General features: G+C 38.0%; 1 protein-coding gene across 4 annotated transcripts in view; it reads right to left on the bottom strand.

Moving 5' to 3' along the window:
- Positions 1-18995, bottom strand: part of ERCC6L2 (ERCC excision repair 6 like 2) — a 139020-nt gene extending 120025 nt beyond the window's left edge. For 3 of the 4 annotated variants that reach the window (XM_024753828.1, XM_024753829.1, XM_024753831.1), the window contains exons 1-2: positions 18543-18995; positions 12984-13408 (exon numbers count right to left, since the gene is read on the bottom strand). In XM_024753828.1, coding sequence (XP_024609596.1) covers positions 12984-13408; positions 18543-18816 — 699 coding nt within the window. In that variant the 5' untranslated portion in view covers positions 18817-18995. Of the gene's footprint in view, positions 1-12983; positions 13409-18232 lie in introns of all 4 variants that reach the window. The other variant, XM_024753830.1, reaches the window with a different exon arrangement.
- Between the last annotated feature and the right edge of the window lie 1079 nt (positions 18996-20074).

Genomic DNA, 20074 nt, shown 5'->3' with positions numbered 1-20074 from the left:
TGGAGGCAGCTTCTGGGAGTTTTTTTTTTTTTTTTTTTTTTTTGCGGTACGAGGGCCTCTCACTGTTGTGGCCTCTCCCGCTGTGGAGCACAGGCTCCGGACGCACAGGCTCAGCGGCCATGGCTCACGGGCCCAGCCGCTCCGTGGCATGTGGGATCTTCCCGGACCGGGGCACGAACCCGTGTCCCCTCCATCGGCAGGCGGACTCTCAACCACTGCGCCACCAGGGAAGCCCCGGTTCTTGTTTTTTTTAATTCATTCTGCTACTCCATGTCTTTTGATCAGAGCATTTAGTCCACTGACAAAGTAATTATTGATAGGTATGTACTTATTGCCAATTTAATACTTGTTTTCCAGTTGTTTTCATAGTTCTTTGTTCCTTTCTTTTTTGTTTTTCCTTTTGTGGGTTGATGAATTCCTTTGTAGTATGCTTGAGTTCCTTTCATTTTGGTTTCTATGAATCTATTATACATTTTCAATTTGTGGTTACCATAGAGTTCAAGTATGTTGAACCATAACTATATCTAATTACTTTAAATTGACATTTACATTCAAACACATTCTGAAGATCTACGTTTTTATACTCCCCTCCCCCACATTTTGTGATTTTGATGTCCTATTTTACATCTTCATCCTTATCCTTTTACTGTTTATTGTAGTTGTAATCACTTTTATAATTTTTAAATTGGTTTTTAACCTACGTACTGGCTTATTTATATGATCTTCAATCCTGTTATATATTTGCCTTTCCTAATGTGATTTTCCCTTTCCTATAGATTTTTGCTTTTTTTCGATTTAGAAAAGACCCTACAATATTTCTTTTAGGGTAGGTTTAGGATTGCTGAATTCCTTTAGTTTATGTTTGTCTGAGCAATTCTTTCTCTCTCCTTCTATTCTAAATGATAATCTTGCTGCATAGAGTATCCTAGGTTGCAGGTTTTTCCCTTCCAGGAATTGGAATATATCATGCCACTCCTTTCTGGTTTGCAAAGTTTCTACATAACTTTATGGGGATTCCCTTGAAACTGACTCTTTGTTTTTCTCTTTCTTTAATATTTGCCCTTTTAATTATGATTTGTCTTGGTGTGGGTCTGTTTGGGTTCATCTTGCTTGGGACCCTCTGTGCTTCCTGTACGTGGATATCTGTTTCCTTCTTTAAGTTTGGGAAGTTTTCAGCCATAATTCCTTCAAATACATTTACTATCCCCTTCTTTCTTCTCCTTCTGGAACCCCTATTTTGCATAGGTTGGCATGTTTATATTATTCCATAAATCTCATATGTTGCTTTCATTTTTTTTTTTTTTTCATTTGTCTTTCTGTCTGCTGTTCTGTTTGGGTGATTTCCATTAACTAGCTTTCAGATCACTTATTCATCCTTCTGTGTCATTTAGCCAGGTATTCATTGCTTCCAGATTGTTTTTTACCTTGGCAATTGAATTGTCTGTTTTTGGTTGGTCCATCTTTATAGTTTCTCGTTCCTTGTTACAGTGAGCTGCATTTATATCGATAATCTTTCTTAATTCAGTTAGCATTTTTATTACCACCTTTTTGAACTCAAGGTCTAGTAGACTGATGAGCTCTGTTTCATTATTTGTTCTTTCAGGGGATTTCTCTCATTTTTAAATTGGGAGTAGCTCCTCTGCCTTTTCATTTTACTTATCTTTCTCTGTCACTATGAAGTTAGGAGAAACAGTTGTCTACTGTGGTCTTGAAGGAATGTTTTTATGTGGGAGTGTCCCTGTGTAGACTGTGTATCCAATGTTTTTGGTGCAACGGCTGGCTTTGGTATGGATGCCGGCCACATCTTTCCTCAGGGTATGCTAGCCATTATCTTCTTGAAAGGGGGTGTGGTTGGTTTCGTCAGAGCATCTAAAGCTTATGAAGGTGTGAGGTGTAATGTCCTCTCTGCTCCGTGGCTGTTGCCACTCTGTCAGGGGTGGGGTTTGCTGCCCAGTTGTTGGAGTAGAAGCCCTGAGGGTCACGTTCAATCAAGCTCCATTGTCCTCGAGTGCATGCCCTGCCCCAAAGGTTGTCATTGCTGAAGCAAGTGAGGCTCACGTACTCCAGATTACCTGTGCATAGCCTGTGTAGGTAGCTGCAGCTCTGCTCAGAAGCAGCCCAAATTCACATCCCTTTCTCTGTTGTGTTCATCCCACATTTAGTGCAAGGCTGGGGTGTGGTGTGGGCTGGGGGTCAGGGCATTGTGGCTACAGGAACTCAGGTGGCTGTACAGCTGCAAGAGATTTGGGCTGCCTCTGAGGCAGTCTTCTCCCATGACCTGTCTGTCCCAGATCTAGCACTAAGCTGTGGTGTGGAGTGCGCAGAGGCAGGGCGTTCTCACTGTGAGATGAACCACTGCATACTCCTGAACGTACTGACAATAGCTACCACTGTCCTTCCCAGATCACACTTCAGGCCTCCCAGGCCTATCTGCTTGAGGTTTAGCACTTTGCCACAGTGTGTTCTTGTGGCACTGACCTGTGCAGGCCCTGACAGTGGCTGCAGCAGTCCTGCCTGCTGCCTCGTGTGTGTGCTGACAATGGCCACCACCCCACCTAGATCACACACAGGCCCCCCCTGGTCTGTCTCTGTGTAGCAAGATTGAGTCTTTTCCCAGGGCTTGGTTGGCCATGCTGCAGTGTGGAGTGAACGAGGCTGGGGTGTTCTCCCAGTTCAGATGGGCAAGTGCATCAAAGTGGCAGCTATAAGTGCAAGGCTTTCTCCACCATGACTGCTGGCAAGCCAGCATGTGTGCATTCCCTGGAATACAGTCTAGATTTCTCCAGCCCTTCTGTCTGTCCCAGTGGTTTTTTCCACAGGCAAGGGAGCCTGTCTCCTCCACACAGGATGCCAGGACTGGGATGCCCAGATTGTGCTTCAACCTGCTCGCTCCTGAGGAAAGGGTCTGCCCATGTGGACCTTCTCTTTCTTTCAGATCCTTCCCAGGCATGCAGGTCCTGATCCAATGCCATTTTTTTCCATCCTACCTGGTTATGTGGTGATCTTTCTTGCAGCTTTGCTTGTTAGTTCTTCTGCCAGTTTCCAGTTAGTTTTCCGTGAGAATTGTTCCACATGTAGATGTATTTTTTATGTGTCTATGGAGAGGAGGTGAGCTCCACATCCTCCTACTCTGCCATCTTGATCCTACCTCCTGAATATTTTTAATATAACCTGATAAAAGATCTTTGATGCATGCCCACTATTTCCACTTTATAATTTTTTTAGTCAATTTAAAGTTATTTATACTTTGCATTCAAAGATATGCTAAAGTTTAGAATTTACTGAATTCACAGATGATGTAAGCATTCATAACACCTTGGGTTCTCAACACTTCCTAGAATATAACTTAAAACAGAAAAAATCATAGAAAATGTATAATAAAAAGTTTAGGCAACTGGGGTATTAACTGTAAAAGAACATGGGGAAACTTTCTACAGTGAGGTAAATGTTCTATACCTTGATTACAGTATTGATTACAAATATATATATACACACATATATATATATTTGTCAAAACTCATTCATCTTAAGGATGTGTACATTTTACTGTTTGTAATCATACCATCACACACACTGATACGTATATTCTTTTAAATTATAGGCAACTGGTCTTCAAAGGCTACTGAAAAGGCAAAAAAAAGATACCAATTAGATACCATATAACAGTTTAAATGAGGCAGTATAAGACCTAATCCATTGCTTTCCTCTTAACCCATCTCAGATTGTTTCACTACAGGAAAACTACACGCATACCTCATTGTATTGCACTTCACTTTATTGCACATCACAGATAATTGTGTTTTTTATAAATTGAAGGTTTGTGGCAACTCTGTGTCAAGCAAGTCTATCAGTGCCATTTTCCCAACAACATTTGCTCACTTCATGTCTCTGTGTCACATTTTGGTAATTCTCACAATATTTGAAACGTTTTCACTGTTATTATATTTGTTACGGTGATCTGTGATCAGTGATATTTGATGTTATTATTCTAATTGTTTTGGGGTGCAATGAACTGTGCCCTCATACAGCAGCAAACTTAATGTCCAAATGTTGTGTGTATTCTAACTGCTCCACCAACCAGCTGTTCCCCTCTCTCCTTCTTTCTCCTCACAACTCCATATTCCCTGAGACACAATATTGAAATTAGGCCAATTAATACCCTACAGTGACCTCTAAGTGTTCAAGTGACAGAGAGAATCACATGTCTCTCACTTTAAATCAAAAGCCAGAAATGATTAAGCTAAGTGAGGAATGCATGTGAAAAGCAAAGACAGGCCAAAAACTAGGCACCTTGTACAAAACAGCCACATTATGAATGCACAGGAAAAGTTCTTAAAGGAAATGAAAAGTGCTACTCCAGTGAACACATGAATGATAAGAAATTGAAACAGCCTTATTGCTGATATGAAGAAAGTTTTAGTGATCTGGATAGAAGGTTAAACAAGCCACAATAACTCCCTTAAGCCAAAGCCTAATCTAGAGCAAGGCCCTAACTCTCTTCAACTCTACAAAGGCTGAGAGAAGTGAGAGGCTGCAGAATAAGAGTTTGAAGCTAGCAGAGTTGATTCATGAGGTTTAAGGAAAGATGCCATCTCCATAACGTAAAAGTGCAAGGTGAAGCAGCAAGTGCCGACGTACAGCAAGGTACCCAGATCTAGATAACTAATTAATTATGGTGGCTACACTGAACAACAGATTTTTAATGTAGACAAAACAGCTTTATACTGTAAGAAGATGCCATCTAGGACTTTCATAGCTAGAGAGGAAAAGTTAATGCCTGGCTTCAAAACTTCAAAGGACAGGCTGACTCTCTTAAGGGCTAATGCAGCTGGTAACTTAAGTTGAAGCCAATGCTCATTTACCATTCTGAAAACCCTAGGGCCCTTTAAAATGATGCTAAATCTACTTACCTATGCTCTATAAATAGAATAACAAAGCCTGGATGACAGCACATCTGTTCACAACACAGTTGACTAAATATTTTAAGCCCACTGTTGAGACCTACTGCTCAGAGAAAAAAGATTCCTTTCAAAATATTACTGCTCATTGACAATGTACTTGTTAACCCAAGAGCTCTAATGGAGATGTACAATAAAATTAGTGTTGTTTTCATGTCTACTATCACAACATCCATTCTGCAGCCCATAGATCAGAAGTCATTTCAATTTTCAAGTCTTACTATTTAAAATATATACTACATAAGACTATAGTTGTCATAGATAGTGACTCCTCTGATGGATCTGGGCAAAGTAAATTGAAAACCTTCTGGAAAGGATTCACCATTCTGGATGTCATTAAGAACATTCATGATTCATGTAAAGAGGTCAAAATATCAACATTAACAGGAATTCGGAAGTTGATTCCAACCCTCATGGATGACTTTTGTAAGGTTCAAGACTTCAGGGGAGGAAGTATCCACAGGTGTGGTGGAAATAGCAAGAGAACTAGAATTACAGGTTGAAGATGTGACTGAACTGCTGCAATATCATGAGAAAACTATAGGGATGAGGAGTTGCTTCTTATTCATAAGCAAAGAAAGTGGTTTCTTGAGATGGAATCTACTCCTGGTGAAGGTGCTATGAAGACTGTTGAAATGACAACAAAGGATTTAGAATACTACATAAACTTAGTTGATAAAGCAGTGGCAGAGTATTTTTTTAATTAAGGTATGTACATTGTTTTTATAGACATAACACTACCGCATGCTTAATAGACTACAGCATAGTGTAAATATAAATTTTATGTGCACTAGGAAACCAAAAAATTCGTGTGACTTGCTTTATTATGATATCACTTTATTGCAATGGTCTGGAACTGAACCCACAATATCTCTGAGGTACACTTATATAGTCCTAATTATGATAATTCATAATTCAATCTGTTCATCTGTTATACAATCTTAGCTCTAACTTGTCAAATTCCATGAAACAAAGCTATATAAAATGTCTATTTTACTGAAAAATCTCATCTTTAGAAGAAGTTCCATAAAAGATGATTAAATTTGTAAGCTCTAATTATGGATTAGCTTTACTTAATTCACTAAATACATTAATGATTTTAAAGAAAAATTTTGCATCCCTTTAAAATAGTCTATACTACCTCCTAACAGATTATTCACCTACCTCCTAAAATGTAAGTTGAAGTGAAAATAAATTTGAATTTAGTTGAGAATACACACTAACTAGAGAGGCTAACTTAAAACCACTGACAAACTTTTTAGCTCATTATATTGGGGTAATGCTAGCAGTAGTGTGTCAACATCCAGAAGAAAGACAGAGAGAGAGAGAGAATGCAAAGAATAGCACAGGTGGATTTTATGCACCAAGACTGTAAATAGCACTCATCACTTCCACCCTCATCTCTGTTAACAAGCCCAAGACATGAAAGAGGAACTGGGAAACGTATTCTTTGTCATTTGGCCACAACTCCAAGAAGGCAAAGGGAATACATAATTTTGGGGTAGATCTAGCCATCTCTATCACTCATACTAGCATAGGAGAGGTCTATCAAAATTGTAATTCACAGGAGAACAATGTATTTACAATGCAGGTTTACAAAACTAATCTGAAAAAAAAAAAACAGAACATGCTTTAATGTAGAATACAGTAGTTCTAAAATTATGGTTAAAGATGAAAAGAACAAAAAGCTATTTAATCAGCCACCTACAGAACAGTAAAAGGCCAAAAACTGCATTTCAGAAATGATATATCACTCTGGGAAAGCTTTGTTTTTACAGGCGTTCCTTTGAAACTGTCAGGCAAACATTTTTATAGACCATCTTTTCTCATACACAGTCAGCTCATGATATATAGCATAAGTCAGAGACAGGCAAATAACGCAACAAACCTCCTCTTAGACCAACAGAAGGCAGAGCAAAAATTGTTTATTTCTTACAGGATTTAAAAAAAAAAGCCTACTTTCCTTATTTTTCATCTCCCTGGGAGATAAAAAGGTAAGCAAGTACTTTGGAATCATACTTCAAAAAGTATGATGATTTTTACTTGCTTTAAACAACAGAAACAACAAAGTGCTGTTTTAAAAGGGGACCTAGCCCATTTATCTTTACAAAGTTCTACTCCTAAAACCTGAAGTACATGCCAAAACAAGAAAAGCAATTTATCTTCAAAATGCTAAGACATTTTTGTTTCTGTGTTAAAGGCTTTGTGCCTCTGGAGGTTAATTCACCTTTCACATTGGATGTCATGGCATTATTTTCATTCTCCATGAATGAAAATAAAGACAATATGATTATTTTCTTTATTACTATATTCCTGAGTGAACAACATGACTTGTGATCTAAAGAAATTTTAAATTTTAGTATAGCTTTTGAATCAACTAAAGATCATATTATCCAAAAAATAGTATTGACAATAACCTAAGAAAGCTATAATTATCAGCAATCCCACCATTTCTCTCAGGATTGAGGTTTACTATACCTATATTTTTAAAATGTATAGTAATGACATTTTTTATAATATAAAAACAAAGATTCAAAAAAAATCTTTACAGTTTGCAGAAATTTATCTCTCCTCTGCTGCTCAAAAAGTACTAATACCATCTTCTTCACATAGCAGATGGGGAAATAAACATGTAAAACACATATGTACTTATTTAATAGTAGTGTTTTAAGACTTTGTGCCTATGAAAGCTAATTACCAAATTAAGATTTTCAAAATCACTTTGATTCAATGAATGAGTTCTTTTATGATAAACCTTTCGAACACTGTACTAGAACTATGCCATCAGTGAAAAAAAGAAACAAAAAAAACCTCAACGTCCTAACTGATATCACTCAAAGTAGTTTTAAATTTTGGTGAACTTTCAAAAGCAAACCCAACAAAAAAAGCAAAGGATGAAAATACCAACTTCCTGGGAAGCCTTCCTTGACACCCCCAGGCAGGATTGCTTTTCCACTTAATTCCACTGGAATATCAAACTGGGTGATGGCCCCTTAACTACATTTCTTTTCATCATCATTCATGAACTCTGTAAGGGTAGTGATCGTGCACATTTATATTAGGCTCTTCAGTGCCTATCACAGGGCCTGGACCACGCTAAGTGCTTAATAAATGTCAACTAATTGAATGAATGAATACAGTTAATTAAAAACTGAACAAAAGGTTGCAAGATGGAGGCAGCAAAGGGAAGAGAAAGGGGGAAAAAAGTACTAGAATGGAAATTAAAATGGTTACTTCCTGTATATGTCCTTAGAGGGAAGCCATTTAGTACTCCTGTGCCTCAGTTTCTTCATTTAAAGAAGCTGAACAAGATTATCTCTAATATCATTTGTTTCTAAAATTTTATTTTAAAAATGAAATGGTCATCTTATGTATAAATATTCACATAGACTAAACACTCTCTTAATCAACCTTCACTGAACCAACTCACCAGATTAACAAGTTTTCCATCACCTCTGAAAAATGTATAGTCTGAGCAAAGGTTTTTAAACTTTAGTGGACCTCAAATTGCCTAGAGGGTTTGTTAAAACACAAATTGCTGGGCCCCACCCCCTGAGTTTCTGATTCAGTATGTCTGGGATAAGACCCAAGAATTTATAATTCTAACAAATTCCAGGTAATGCTGATGCTGTTGGTCCAGAAATGACACTTTTGAGAAACATGGCCTTATAGTAAATGCCCATTCAACTCCATTCCTATCATTTGAGCTGTTTGATTATCAAAGGTCAGTTTCCCAAACCTGTATATTCCAGGTGAAATTGTTTATTATAGTTACATTAGCTGTTTAAATATCATGTAAATATATAGTCATTTTCAAATTACCTTTGAATTAGGTGTGAGATTTCTGTAAAACACTAAGAAATTTTCATAAAAATCTAGGAGTTTGCATTCTTTCCCAATTTAACTTCTTAGTCCAATTAAAAATTAAAAGTGAAAATAGTGGTGATAGAATTATTGGTGTTGAAAAAATCATGGGCACAAACAGACATGAGGAAACTTTTGGAGTGATATATTATTTTGATTTGTGGTACTGCAGTGATCATTTCTTGGGTGCAAATATATGTAAAACATCAAATTGTATATACTATATATACTATATATATACTATAAATATATGTAAAACATCAAATTGTATATACTATATATATACTATAAATTTACACAGTTATTGTATGTCAATTATACCTTAATAAAATATGTAAACAACACACAAACTTACAGATACACACACCCAACAAAAATTTAATAAGACTGACAAAACCAAATTTTGTGAGGTCATTGAGTAACCATAACTCTGATACATTGTTGATAGGAATGAAAGAAAAGTGTTTTCAAAGTGTCAGTTTCATACAAAACTAAACACACATCACCTTATGACCAAGTAATTCCATTCCTAATTATTTACCCAAGAGAAAGGGATACACAAGAGATTGTTCAAGAAAGTTCTTAACAGTTTTATTTCTAACAGCTAAAAACTGGAAATAGCTCAGGTGTCCATCAGCAGGAGAATGGATAAACAGAATGCAGCATCCATACAACTCAGCAATACTACTCAGCAGTAACAAGAAACAAACTACCCATGCACTCAATAACAAGATGAATCACAAAATATTATCTAAGTAAAAGAAGCCTTATATAAGAATACATCTGTATGATCCCATTTATATGAAAAGGCAAAACTAATCTATGATATAAAAAAGCAAAACAATGATGTCTCTTGGGGGTGGCAGGAAGGAACGTGAAGACATCTTCTGGAGTTATAATGCTCTATATCCTGAAAGAGCCTACACAGTTTAGCCGGATTACACAGAGACATGTATTTGTCAAAACTCATGGAATTGTGGGTACATTTAAGATTTCTGCATTTCATTGTAAATCTTACTTCAAAATGAAAAAAAAGAATTATAATTAAATATTGAACCTTGGTAATGATATGCATGCTCAAGTGTTTGGGGATAAAACATACTAATGTATGCCACTTTAAAACTCAACAAAAGATGGTGGGATGGATGGATATGTTAATAAGCCATATATAATGAAATGTTAACAGAATCTAGGTGGTAGGTATGTGGGTATTCATTGTACAATTGTTCCAGCTCTTCTATGTGTTTTAAAAGCTTCATAACAAGATGCTGAGGAAAAATCAGTTTGTAAGGTAGTAGGGATTCCATTTTTTGCATATTTATGTATGTCTGTGTGTTCATCGACATGCACATATGAAGCATATACATGTATATATTTATGTATGTTGTATATGCAACTATTCGCTCTCAATCAGATCCTTCCGATTCACTTTAAACATACTCAAGTTCCCCCTATCCCCAAATGGTACAAAACAAACAAAATAGAAATCCCATCCTCCTTCAGCTACTACTAGGTCATATAAAGAGATGAGCATACTTCTGGTGTCCATGTCTTCACCTACTCCATTCTGGCTTGTGCCCCCAATACTCCAGCAAAATGGCTCTTACTCAAAGATTTCAATGATTTCCAAGTCAGTAGATCAAATGGATATTTTAAAATCCTCACCCTTTGAAGAATGTAAAATATTAAATTTACCCACTTTTCAATTTGGAATGAGGGAAGCAAACTTTTTTGGTATGTAAAACAAGCATTCTTAAAAAGAAGAGCTCAATTTCATACTACGGCCAAGTTAGAATATACGAGGGGAAAACTTACGGGATGAGATCAGAAAAAAGGAGAACAAAATGAAGAAGTTACTACTATAGTTCAAAGAGTAATTGCCAATGGTCTATTTTCATAGAACATTTTCACCTAATTCTACTACATTTTGAAATTCTAGTGAGCTCATTAACTATTGTCCACATTTCTTCAACTGGGTTAGTCATCCTATCTACAGAAGTTCTATCTTAAATGGATCTCCCCAAACCGCCTATTTATGTAGAAATTATTTTCTGAGTTACAAGAATAATAACCAGAGAACTAGGTCCTCAAGGATCAGATAAATCCAGCTATGTATCAAAATTAGTACAAAAACTATTTCCTAATCTTGAGAAGGTGAGCCCTCAAAGATATTCATAGCAGCACTGTCATAGCATATAATACAACTCAAAGCCTTCCAATGATTTCAGTGTGTCAGAAAATATAAAATTGTGCAGTAAAATCACTTTTAAAATAATCTTATAAAATGTAAAATAAAGGGAATTTCTTTGTGACATGAGCTTCCAAGATGAAAGCCTAAAATGTGCAGAAGAATTTGAATTGTATTTAGTAGGTTTAGGGTAGGGTTTCCCAAATTGCAGGTCACTTTTTGTAGTACCCTCATGTTTCTGATTTTGAAGATGAACAGGCATTGACTAGTCAAAGACATGTGGGAAAGAACATTCTAGCATGGGCAAAAACAGTAAAAGTATATGTAAAGACAGTCACAGAAGGGCTTTATTATTTATTTTCCTTTAATATTCATCTGCATATCTTGGTCACAGATGGTAGTTTCTAAAAGGCTCCTATCTTTATTCTTGGAACCTCTTCTCCTGAGAAAGTAAGTTTGTTTTATTCCACAAGCAATTATTTAACACCTTCAATGTGCAAGCCTAGAACTATGTGCATTGCCTGAGATTAAAGGAAAATAGATTATGGCTAATAGAAACACACTATGATCACTGAGGGACTTAATTTTACCCTAGCTTTTTACACCAGAGCTTTATACATAGCTATTATTTGGCTATTTTCAAATGTTAAACTTAATTTTTCGCTTACCTTTGAACTCCACTAACAATGGAGGTGTCATGAAGAATAAAGTAGCTTAAATTCAATTGTAAAGATGGAAACACAGAAGGACTTAATCACACTAGACAAACACTCCTGAAAATCCAGAGAGATTGCTTAGTATAAAGTCTAGGTTCAGAACTCTAATCTTTTTGGATTATAAACCCTTGTGGTACACAGCTTCAGACAAGGCTCCCAATAATCCCCACCTCTTGGTATCCACAACTTTATTTAATGTCCCCCCTTCAGCCCAGTATGGGCTGAACCTCACAACCTGCTTCTAATGATGTGAATATGGCAAAAATGAAGGCTGTCTCTTCTGTGATTAGGTTACAAAAGACCATGACTTGTGTCTCACTAGTAGTGCTCTCTCTTGCCTGATCACTTGTTCTCCCTGTTGAAGCATGCTTCCACACTGTCAGAAGCACCATGAAGAGGTCCATGTGGTAAGGAACCAAGGAAGGGCTTTGCCAATAGCTCACAAGAAACAGAGGCCTCAGTCTAAGAACTCACAAGGAACTGAATCCTGCAACAACCACACAAGATGGGAAGTGAATCTTCCCTAGTCCAACCTTGAAATAACTGCAGCCTTATGAAAGGCAGAGCCAGAAGACCCAGCTAAATGGTACCCAGATTCCTGACTCACAGAAACTTTAATATGATAAATGTGTATTGTTTTAAGTCATTTTGGAATAATCTGTTATACAGCAATAGATAACTAACATAGAGCCTATCTGCAGAAGAGTATATACATATACAAATTCTGGCACACATTTTAGAGAAATAGGAGGCCTCTCTGAAGTCCACCAATAGAACTCCTAGTGGCCCAGAGATCCCAGACTAAGAAATTTATGCTATGATAAGCTCCCACAATATGCACAAAAGGCCTGCAGAAGTCAATTTAACCATGCTATGTAGCTTAACAAATGTCAGAATGCTTTCCTTCCATAAGGTATTACTAAGAAAGTTAAATTACTCTAAATATAATTGATATCTTAGTACTAGTATTACCAAAGGTAAAAACAAGTCATTATACTATAACATCATTTTAAATAATGTATTTCATAGGTACTAAATAAATACTGAAGATAAAATAATGACTAAACACTATCCTTAAGTACTGTGTGAGACAAACACAAACACACACACACACACACACACACACACACGAAACAATTATAAGATCTGCGATACAAACAGAAATTTCCATATGGTATCCATTCATGTATGTAATATATATGATATAATATGTATGACTTTATTGAATTTTAATTATAAAGTAATTAAAATAAATACCTGTACTGTTTTTCCAAGTCCCATGTCATCACCAAGAATACACCCTCTTCCTTGGATGAAGTGTTCATAGAGAAACAGGGCTCCTTCCCTTTGGTAGTCTCTCAAATACCTATTAATAGTATAAGGAATAGAGTCTCCATTTTCAGATAATTGAAAAGCAACAGCAGATGATGGAAATTTTCTGTCTGGAAAATAAGGTTTTTCCAAATCTTCATCATCAAATATAAAATTCCTGGAGCAATCTTTAACAGATTTCACTTCTTGAAGTCTTTTAAGAGGTACTTTCCTTTCTTGAAAATCTGAATATAAGATGACTGCAAATGACTTCCCATTTTCATCCACTGTGATAGATTTTATGCTTGCTTCACAAAGTTTTTCATTATCTGGAGAAGGGGCGAGACATCTTTCTCCTGGATGCCATATATCTATAATAATAAAAAAGAAAATAAACTTGCCAAATCTAACTTATAAAGTAACACCTCATTTATCCACTGCTATGAGAAAAAAGTGTTCCTCACATAAATACCCTTTCCAAAATCTGAAACAAGATAAATTATACTTATAACATGTATAAATATTTTCCTAAAGTATATTTTCCTCAAGTACATTATCATAATAAAGGGTACATAATTTATTTCCAGTTTTTCTCACCTTGGCTGTGTGTCATAATCTCCCCATATATGCTTCGTCTGTTGATTCTGATTCAGTGGATATGGGCCATGGGCATTTGGTTTTATTATTGTGTTTGGTTGTTACTGCTGAATTCAAAAGGTGACTCTGATGCACAGCCAGGATTGAGAACCACTTATTTAAATATTCATGATGACTCATGAACATCAGGTATAACGTTCATGATATGGTAGAGTAACACTGAATAGGACCTGGTAACAGGTAAGCTAAAATCCTCTGAACAGCAATATTTTTGTGATTCTTCTGTCTGCTTTTTTAGTTACTCCACCTCCTTTCTCTGAAGACAGCTGTTTCTTCTCACTGTCAATATTGCTCCTTCTAAAATGTTGCTTGAATCTGTATACAACTAATCAAGGGAATCTCCCAACTCAACTAGAGTGATATGTACCAGCTTTGTCACAGCTTTTTCCCTTCCAGGTTTTGAAGAGCCAAGGTTTTTAAAAAAGAGATGAATTCTAAGATCTCTTTCTGCTAAGATTCTATTATTCTTTGAAGAGTCTGACTTGTCTCTATATACAAATTTATTCTGTGCTTAACTGTAGAGCTATTTTATTTTCTATTCAGAAAATAAAGCACTGTGAATGAGGAAGAGGGCCTCTACAGAGTATACTGTTGGTACAATTAAAAGGTACCAAATAGAGGAAATTAAGTAAAAATAATTTCCCAAATGGAATTTCTTATAGCAAGAATCCCAGAGGAATTGTATAGCTACAATTTTAAGGATACTAGGAATTATTTTTCTCACATATTTGTCATTGAGATCATATATCATTGGTAGTTTCCCAGGGACTTCCTATTGATGCTGAATTAGGCTTGTATAACATTCATGATTATAACTAGTACATCTATATTCTCTTCAGCAAGAAGAGCTCATTATACTATTCCTCATCAGTTGTTCCTCAAAAGTAAAACCATTATTCTAATTTTGATAAGGTTGTTTTTATATAACAATCAGCAAAAAAAATCTGTTCTCTCACTCTAATCTTTGCATCCAAACTGTTTGAGAATTGTTACATTATTCTAAAAGAGAAGAGTTTTAATGTGAAAATAAAACATTTATTCACTATACAGGGATAAAAAATAGGTTGATGGGCCCTATTTTCATAACAGTACTGTTTGAGCCTTAAAACCTACGTTTAAGCCTTGCAACAATTCTTAATACATTATTTGTTTCACATGCTTTGTCTACCTATCCAGCAAACGCCTTCTAATTTTTAAAGACTTAATTCATTAATTTATTTATTATTCAACATATATGATTTAACACCAATTATTTGCTAGAACTGTACCACACAGTTAAAATGAAGAAAACCAATGTCAAAAATGATAGTGATTAAACCTTGCTTAGAACTAGTCTTTCCAAATCTCATTAAAAGGCCATCATTGTCTAACCAACTTTTCAAGGTAGAAAACCTTTAGTCAGCCCTTATTCCTCTTTATATATTAGTCCCTACATCCTCTCCATCAGAATGTCCTGCTGGCTCTACCTAAAAAAAAAGCATCACTTTCCTCCATGCCACCATCACTTTGAAACAACTGTTGGTAAACTTTTTCTGTAGAGTCAGATTTTAGCTACTTGTTATTTTACATCTTGCAGGCTATACTGTCTCTTGCCCTTGTAACACAAAAGCAGCCACAGACACATAAACAAATGGGTATGGCTGTGCTCCAGTAAAACTTTATCTACAAAAAAACAAGTGTCAGGCTGAATTCGGCCTTGACTGTAATTTGCCAAACTTTGGCTTTCTCCTAAATTACTGCTACAAATTCCATTCTCTATCCTCCATTCTCTAACCATTCTCTCTGCTGACACTATTTCCCTCTACAATCCATTTTCCACATAGCAGCAATAGTGACTATTTAAGAATATAAATTATTAGTAAATCTTTAATTTAAAATCTTTTAATAATGACCCACTGCACAAAGAATAAAGTCCAAGCTCCTTACTATGGCCTGTAAGACCCTGTATGATCTTCCCCTACTTACCTCTCCAACTTAATCTATCAATTTTTCCCTTGACTCAAGCATATTAAGCAGGTCTTTTCTCAGGTGTTTTTATGTCATCACCTCAGAGATTTTATCTCAGACCACCTTATTTAAAGTAGGGAACCCCACTATGCTGTACTATTTTATTGCCTCTATAGCACATATCACAATGTTTAATTATCACGTTTACTTTTTTTATCTGCCTCTCACTAGAGAATAATATCTTTTCCAAGAAAATGTCTGTATTCTTCAAAATTTTATCCCCAGGACCAGCACACAGTAGGCATTCAATAAAAGAGCTGAATTTATTAACAAAAACACATCCTTGATCTCATAGAACCTTGACATCTAATGAGAAAGACAAATACTCAAAAGTTCACACACATGAAATTGCTATAAGTGCTTTGGCAGAACAAAGGGCTGTAAGAAAGAGGTACTGAGGAAACAGTTTAAAAAGTAAGGAGATCTAGGGGCTTCCCTGGTGGCGCAGTGGTTGAGAGTCCACCTGCTAATGCAGGGGACACGGGTTCATGCCCCGGTCCGGGAAGATCCCACAGGCCGCGGAGCGGCTGGGCCCGTGAGCCATGGCCGCTGAGCCTGCGCGTCCAGAGCCTATGCTCCACAACGGGAGAGGCCACGGCAGTGAGAGGCCCGCGTACCGCAAAAAAATAATTAATTAATTAATTAAATAAAATAAAATAAAGTAAGGAAATCTAAGAAGAGAATATCAGTCAGAGGACACATACAGCATGTGCAAAATCCTCATGGGCTTCACACAACAACTTACAGAAGTCTATTTGGTTCCTGAGTTTGGGTAATTTCTAGAACTAAATATTAATAGTTTCAGTAAAGTTTGAGCAGGGCGGTTATCTCTCAGTATTCAAACTCCAGAACAAATAGCTTAAATTAGGATGATTTCCTATTGGACTGAATAGGGGTAAGGCTCCTTATGATCTGGTCCCTGTGCTCCTCTTTAACTTCATTTCCTCCCTCTCTCCTGATTTCATTCCAACCTGGCCTCCTTGCTATTCCCCAATCATGGTAAGCATACTCCCACCTTAGTCTCCTGAGATTTCTGTTCCTTCCGCCAACGCTCCTCCTAAATACCAAAGTGACCGATTCTTTCACTTCATTCAGGGTTCTGTTCAAATGGCATCTCCTCAGAGGTATCTTCTCTGACCACCCAATCTAACATAGCACTCCCCGCCACTCTCTCTTCCTTCACCCTGCTTGATACCATTTTCAGAGAAGAATAGGAACTGTCTGTTATTGTTTATCTCAACTTAAATATAAGTTCCCCAGAGCAGGGACTTGTGTTCACTGCCATATTCTGGGCACCTAGGACAATGTTTGAAACTCAAATACTTATCAAATTAACAAATATTTATATATAGCTAACATTTTGAGGGCTTATGTGTGCCAGGCATGCAATTTAGATGTAGTAGTTCATTTGAGCCTCACAGCAACCCTTTATGTAAGTAATATTATTAGTTCCATTTTACAAGTGGTGAAACAGATAAAGGTTAACCATGGTCACACAGCTAGAAAGTGGCAGAGCCTGGATTTGAACCAAGCTATCTGAACTTGTAACTAAAATGCTGTACCAGTTCACACGTGAGTGAACAATTCCTTGGAACTGAGTAGCCCTGCCCCTTTTAAGTGAGGTATGAGCATTCCAGTTACTATAATCTCCACTCAGCAGCTTCATCCATTTATTTCACCTGCCAGGTTTCTATAGGTATTTATATTTGTGGTCCCTGAGTTATAGTGTCATCAATTCCTAGCCGTCAGAGCTGAGGCTTGTTACTTAAACGTCTCTGAACTTTAGTTCTGAATCCCTCATCTATTTAATGAAATCAGTATCTTCCTCAAAGGAAAACATGTACATAAACAATTAGCATATTTCTGGGCACGGAACAAGCATTCAATATCTGGTAGCTTTTGTTATGTCACTATTAATAATGAAAGCTATTAATTTAGGGTCAAGAAGCCATCCCAGATGACTTGTGGCAGATAACCATACCCTCCTTAAACCCTCCCTTGGTGACCCATTAAAGGTGATCCTGACTCAGTACATCATATATTAAGCTCTTTGTGTAATAAACTGAACGAAATATCTCAACCTTTATTCACCTACTTAATAACAAATCTACCATTCACTAACAACTGAGGCATACAAGAACAGAGAATAAAAATACCAAACATTTACTTAGGGTTTACTATGAGTCAGACACTGGGTCACATAAATGCTTTGCTTAACACCATCTCATTTAATAATCACAAGAACTCAGCAAAGATAGCAGTTTTACAGACGAGGAAACCACCCAAAGTTGCTCAGCAAATGACTGTCAGAGCCAGCACTAGATCCCAGGGCAGTCTGACTTCAGAGTGCAGGTTCTCAACTCTGAATCACAAAGAACTGTCCCAGCCCTAGAGGTGGTTCACAATCTGCAGCTGTCACTCACAGGAGCCGCAGGGTAAAACCGCAACCCCAAGGGAACTGGCAGGAACAGGTCCAACCCTACGCAGTAAAGACAGTTGTCTGGGGAGAGAGGGGAGCTCGGAGCTTATACCTTTGCTGTCGGTTTCCGCGCGGGGCTTCGGGACAGAGTCCATCTGGCCAGGGGGAAGGGCCTGGCAGCCTGGTTGCATTTAACACCTGACAGGCGGCGGAGGACCGCCAGGAGGAGGCTGGCGGGCGGACGGCGGCCAACTCCACCTGCCGCCGCCCTCTGTACATAGCCCCCCGCCCCCGAAGCCCGACGTCACGGGACGAGAGGGAGCAAAGGTCGAGCCTGACGGGGTCCAGGGAGAAGGGCCGGTTGCGTTCGAGACAGCGGCAGAGCCTGAGGGCGCTGTGGAAGCTGGCAAGGCGGCGCTCACCTAATCGTCTGGGGCTCCGCCGCCGGGGGAGGACAACAAGCAGGCAGGTCGACCCCCTAACCTCCCTCTCAGTAATAGGCTTGGCTCTGGGATCCACCACAACTTCCAGCCCTGACTCGGAAAATCCCGCGAGAACTGCCTCCCGAACTGTTTTCGGGATCTCACGAGAACAAAATCTTGGTTGACATGGGCGGAGCGATCTTCCGGCCGTCTTTCCTCTAGGAAACCGGTAACACAAAGAACCGCGATAGTTGCAAGTATCGCGAAGTTTCATATCGCCTGCTAGCCTGCAGCGGCTCTTGCGATTGCGGAGAGAGGCAGAAAGATGCTTGTGGGCGTGGGCCTGCAGGGGGTCTTTTAAGGACCGGTAAGGAGGATGACGGCCTGGCAGGATACCGTCGTCCCCGCGATCGTATCTTGTGGCTTATATTAGGCGCTTGGTTCCTTCGTCGAGTTGCCGGACGCCCAGGGACTTTAGGAGGGGAGCGGTTCCCGCTTGGAGTGCCGCCTCAGCCGTGTGGACACCGACGGCTCAGGACACCCAGAGGAGGCATATCTTCTTAGGTCATATACTAAAATGTAGTAAGTTATAAATAACTTTTCTGAGTACAGAACCTGCAACACATGCCCTAAGTAGAAGGCAAAGGTAAAGATACTATGAAAACTTGAAAGGGTTTTTTCGTGTACCATCCCAAGTGGTTTGTATAACACGTTATGGGTAAACACTAAGCAAACCATCAGGCTGTTTTGGTAAGCATCTTCAGGGCAGCATACCACTCAGGAATTAATGAATACTGCTCATCTAATACTTTTCCAGACGTTGTATGTAGATTAATCCAGAAATGCTTCCTCACATGTTAAAATGTTTTTGTATGCTGTAGGATACTTCATTGAAGTAGATTAGCCCGCATGGGCCTGTATTAGTTTCCTATGGCTGCTGTAACAAATTAGCAAAAACTTAATGGCTTAAAACAGCATATAAGTGTTATCTTATAGTTCTGTAAGTCAGAAGCCCTACATTGGTCTCATTAGGCTAAAATCAAAGTGTCAGCTGGGTTGCCTTCTTTTCTGGAGGCTCTGCAGAGTATGTTTCCTCGCCTTTTCCAGCTTCTAGAGGCTATACACATTGCTTGGCTCATGGACACCCTTCTGTCTTCAAAGCCAGCAATGTTGCATCCCCCTGACCTTTCCATAGTCACATCTCCCTTTAATTGCAGCAGGGAAAGACTATTTGATTTTAAGGGCTCACATGATAAGATTGGGTCCACCAATAATCCAGGATAATCCTCCCATATCAAGGTCTATACGCTTTTTCACATCAACAAGGTCCCTTTGCCATATAAAGTAACATATTCATGGGTTCCAAGGATTAGCATGTGAATATCTTTGGTGGATCATTATTCTGCCTACCACAGGGTCTTAATGAGAAAAACTATATGGCTATTTGCTCTGTAAATAGGTATCCATTCTTTGACAGATACTAAAAATTAGCGTGTTTTCATAAAATGCTTCATCTAGAATAGCACTTGTTT

The sequence above is a fragment of the Neophocaena asiaeorientalis genome, unplaced genomic scaffold (assembly GCF_003031525.2).
Source record: "Neophocaena asiaeorientalis asiaeorientalis breed wild unplaced genomic scaffold, Neophocaena_asiaeorientalis_V1.1 scaffold220, whole genome shotgun sequence".
NCBI lineage: Eukaryota > Metazoa > Chordata > Mammalia > Artiodactyla > Phocoenidae > Neophocaena > Neophocaena asiaeorientalis.
The sequence above is the reverse complement of the archived record's forward strand: the minus strand, read 5'-3'. Positions and strand labels throughout refer to the sequence as shown.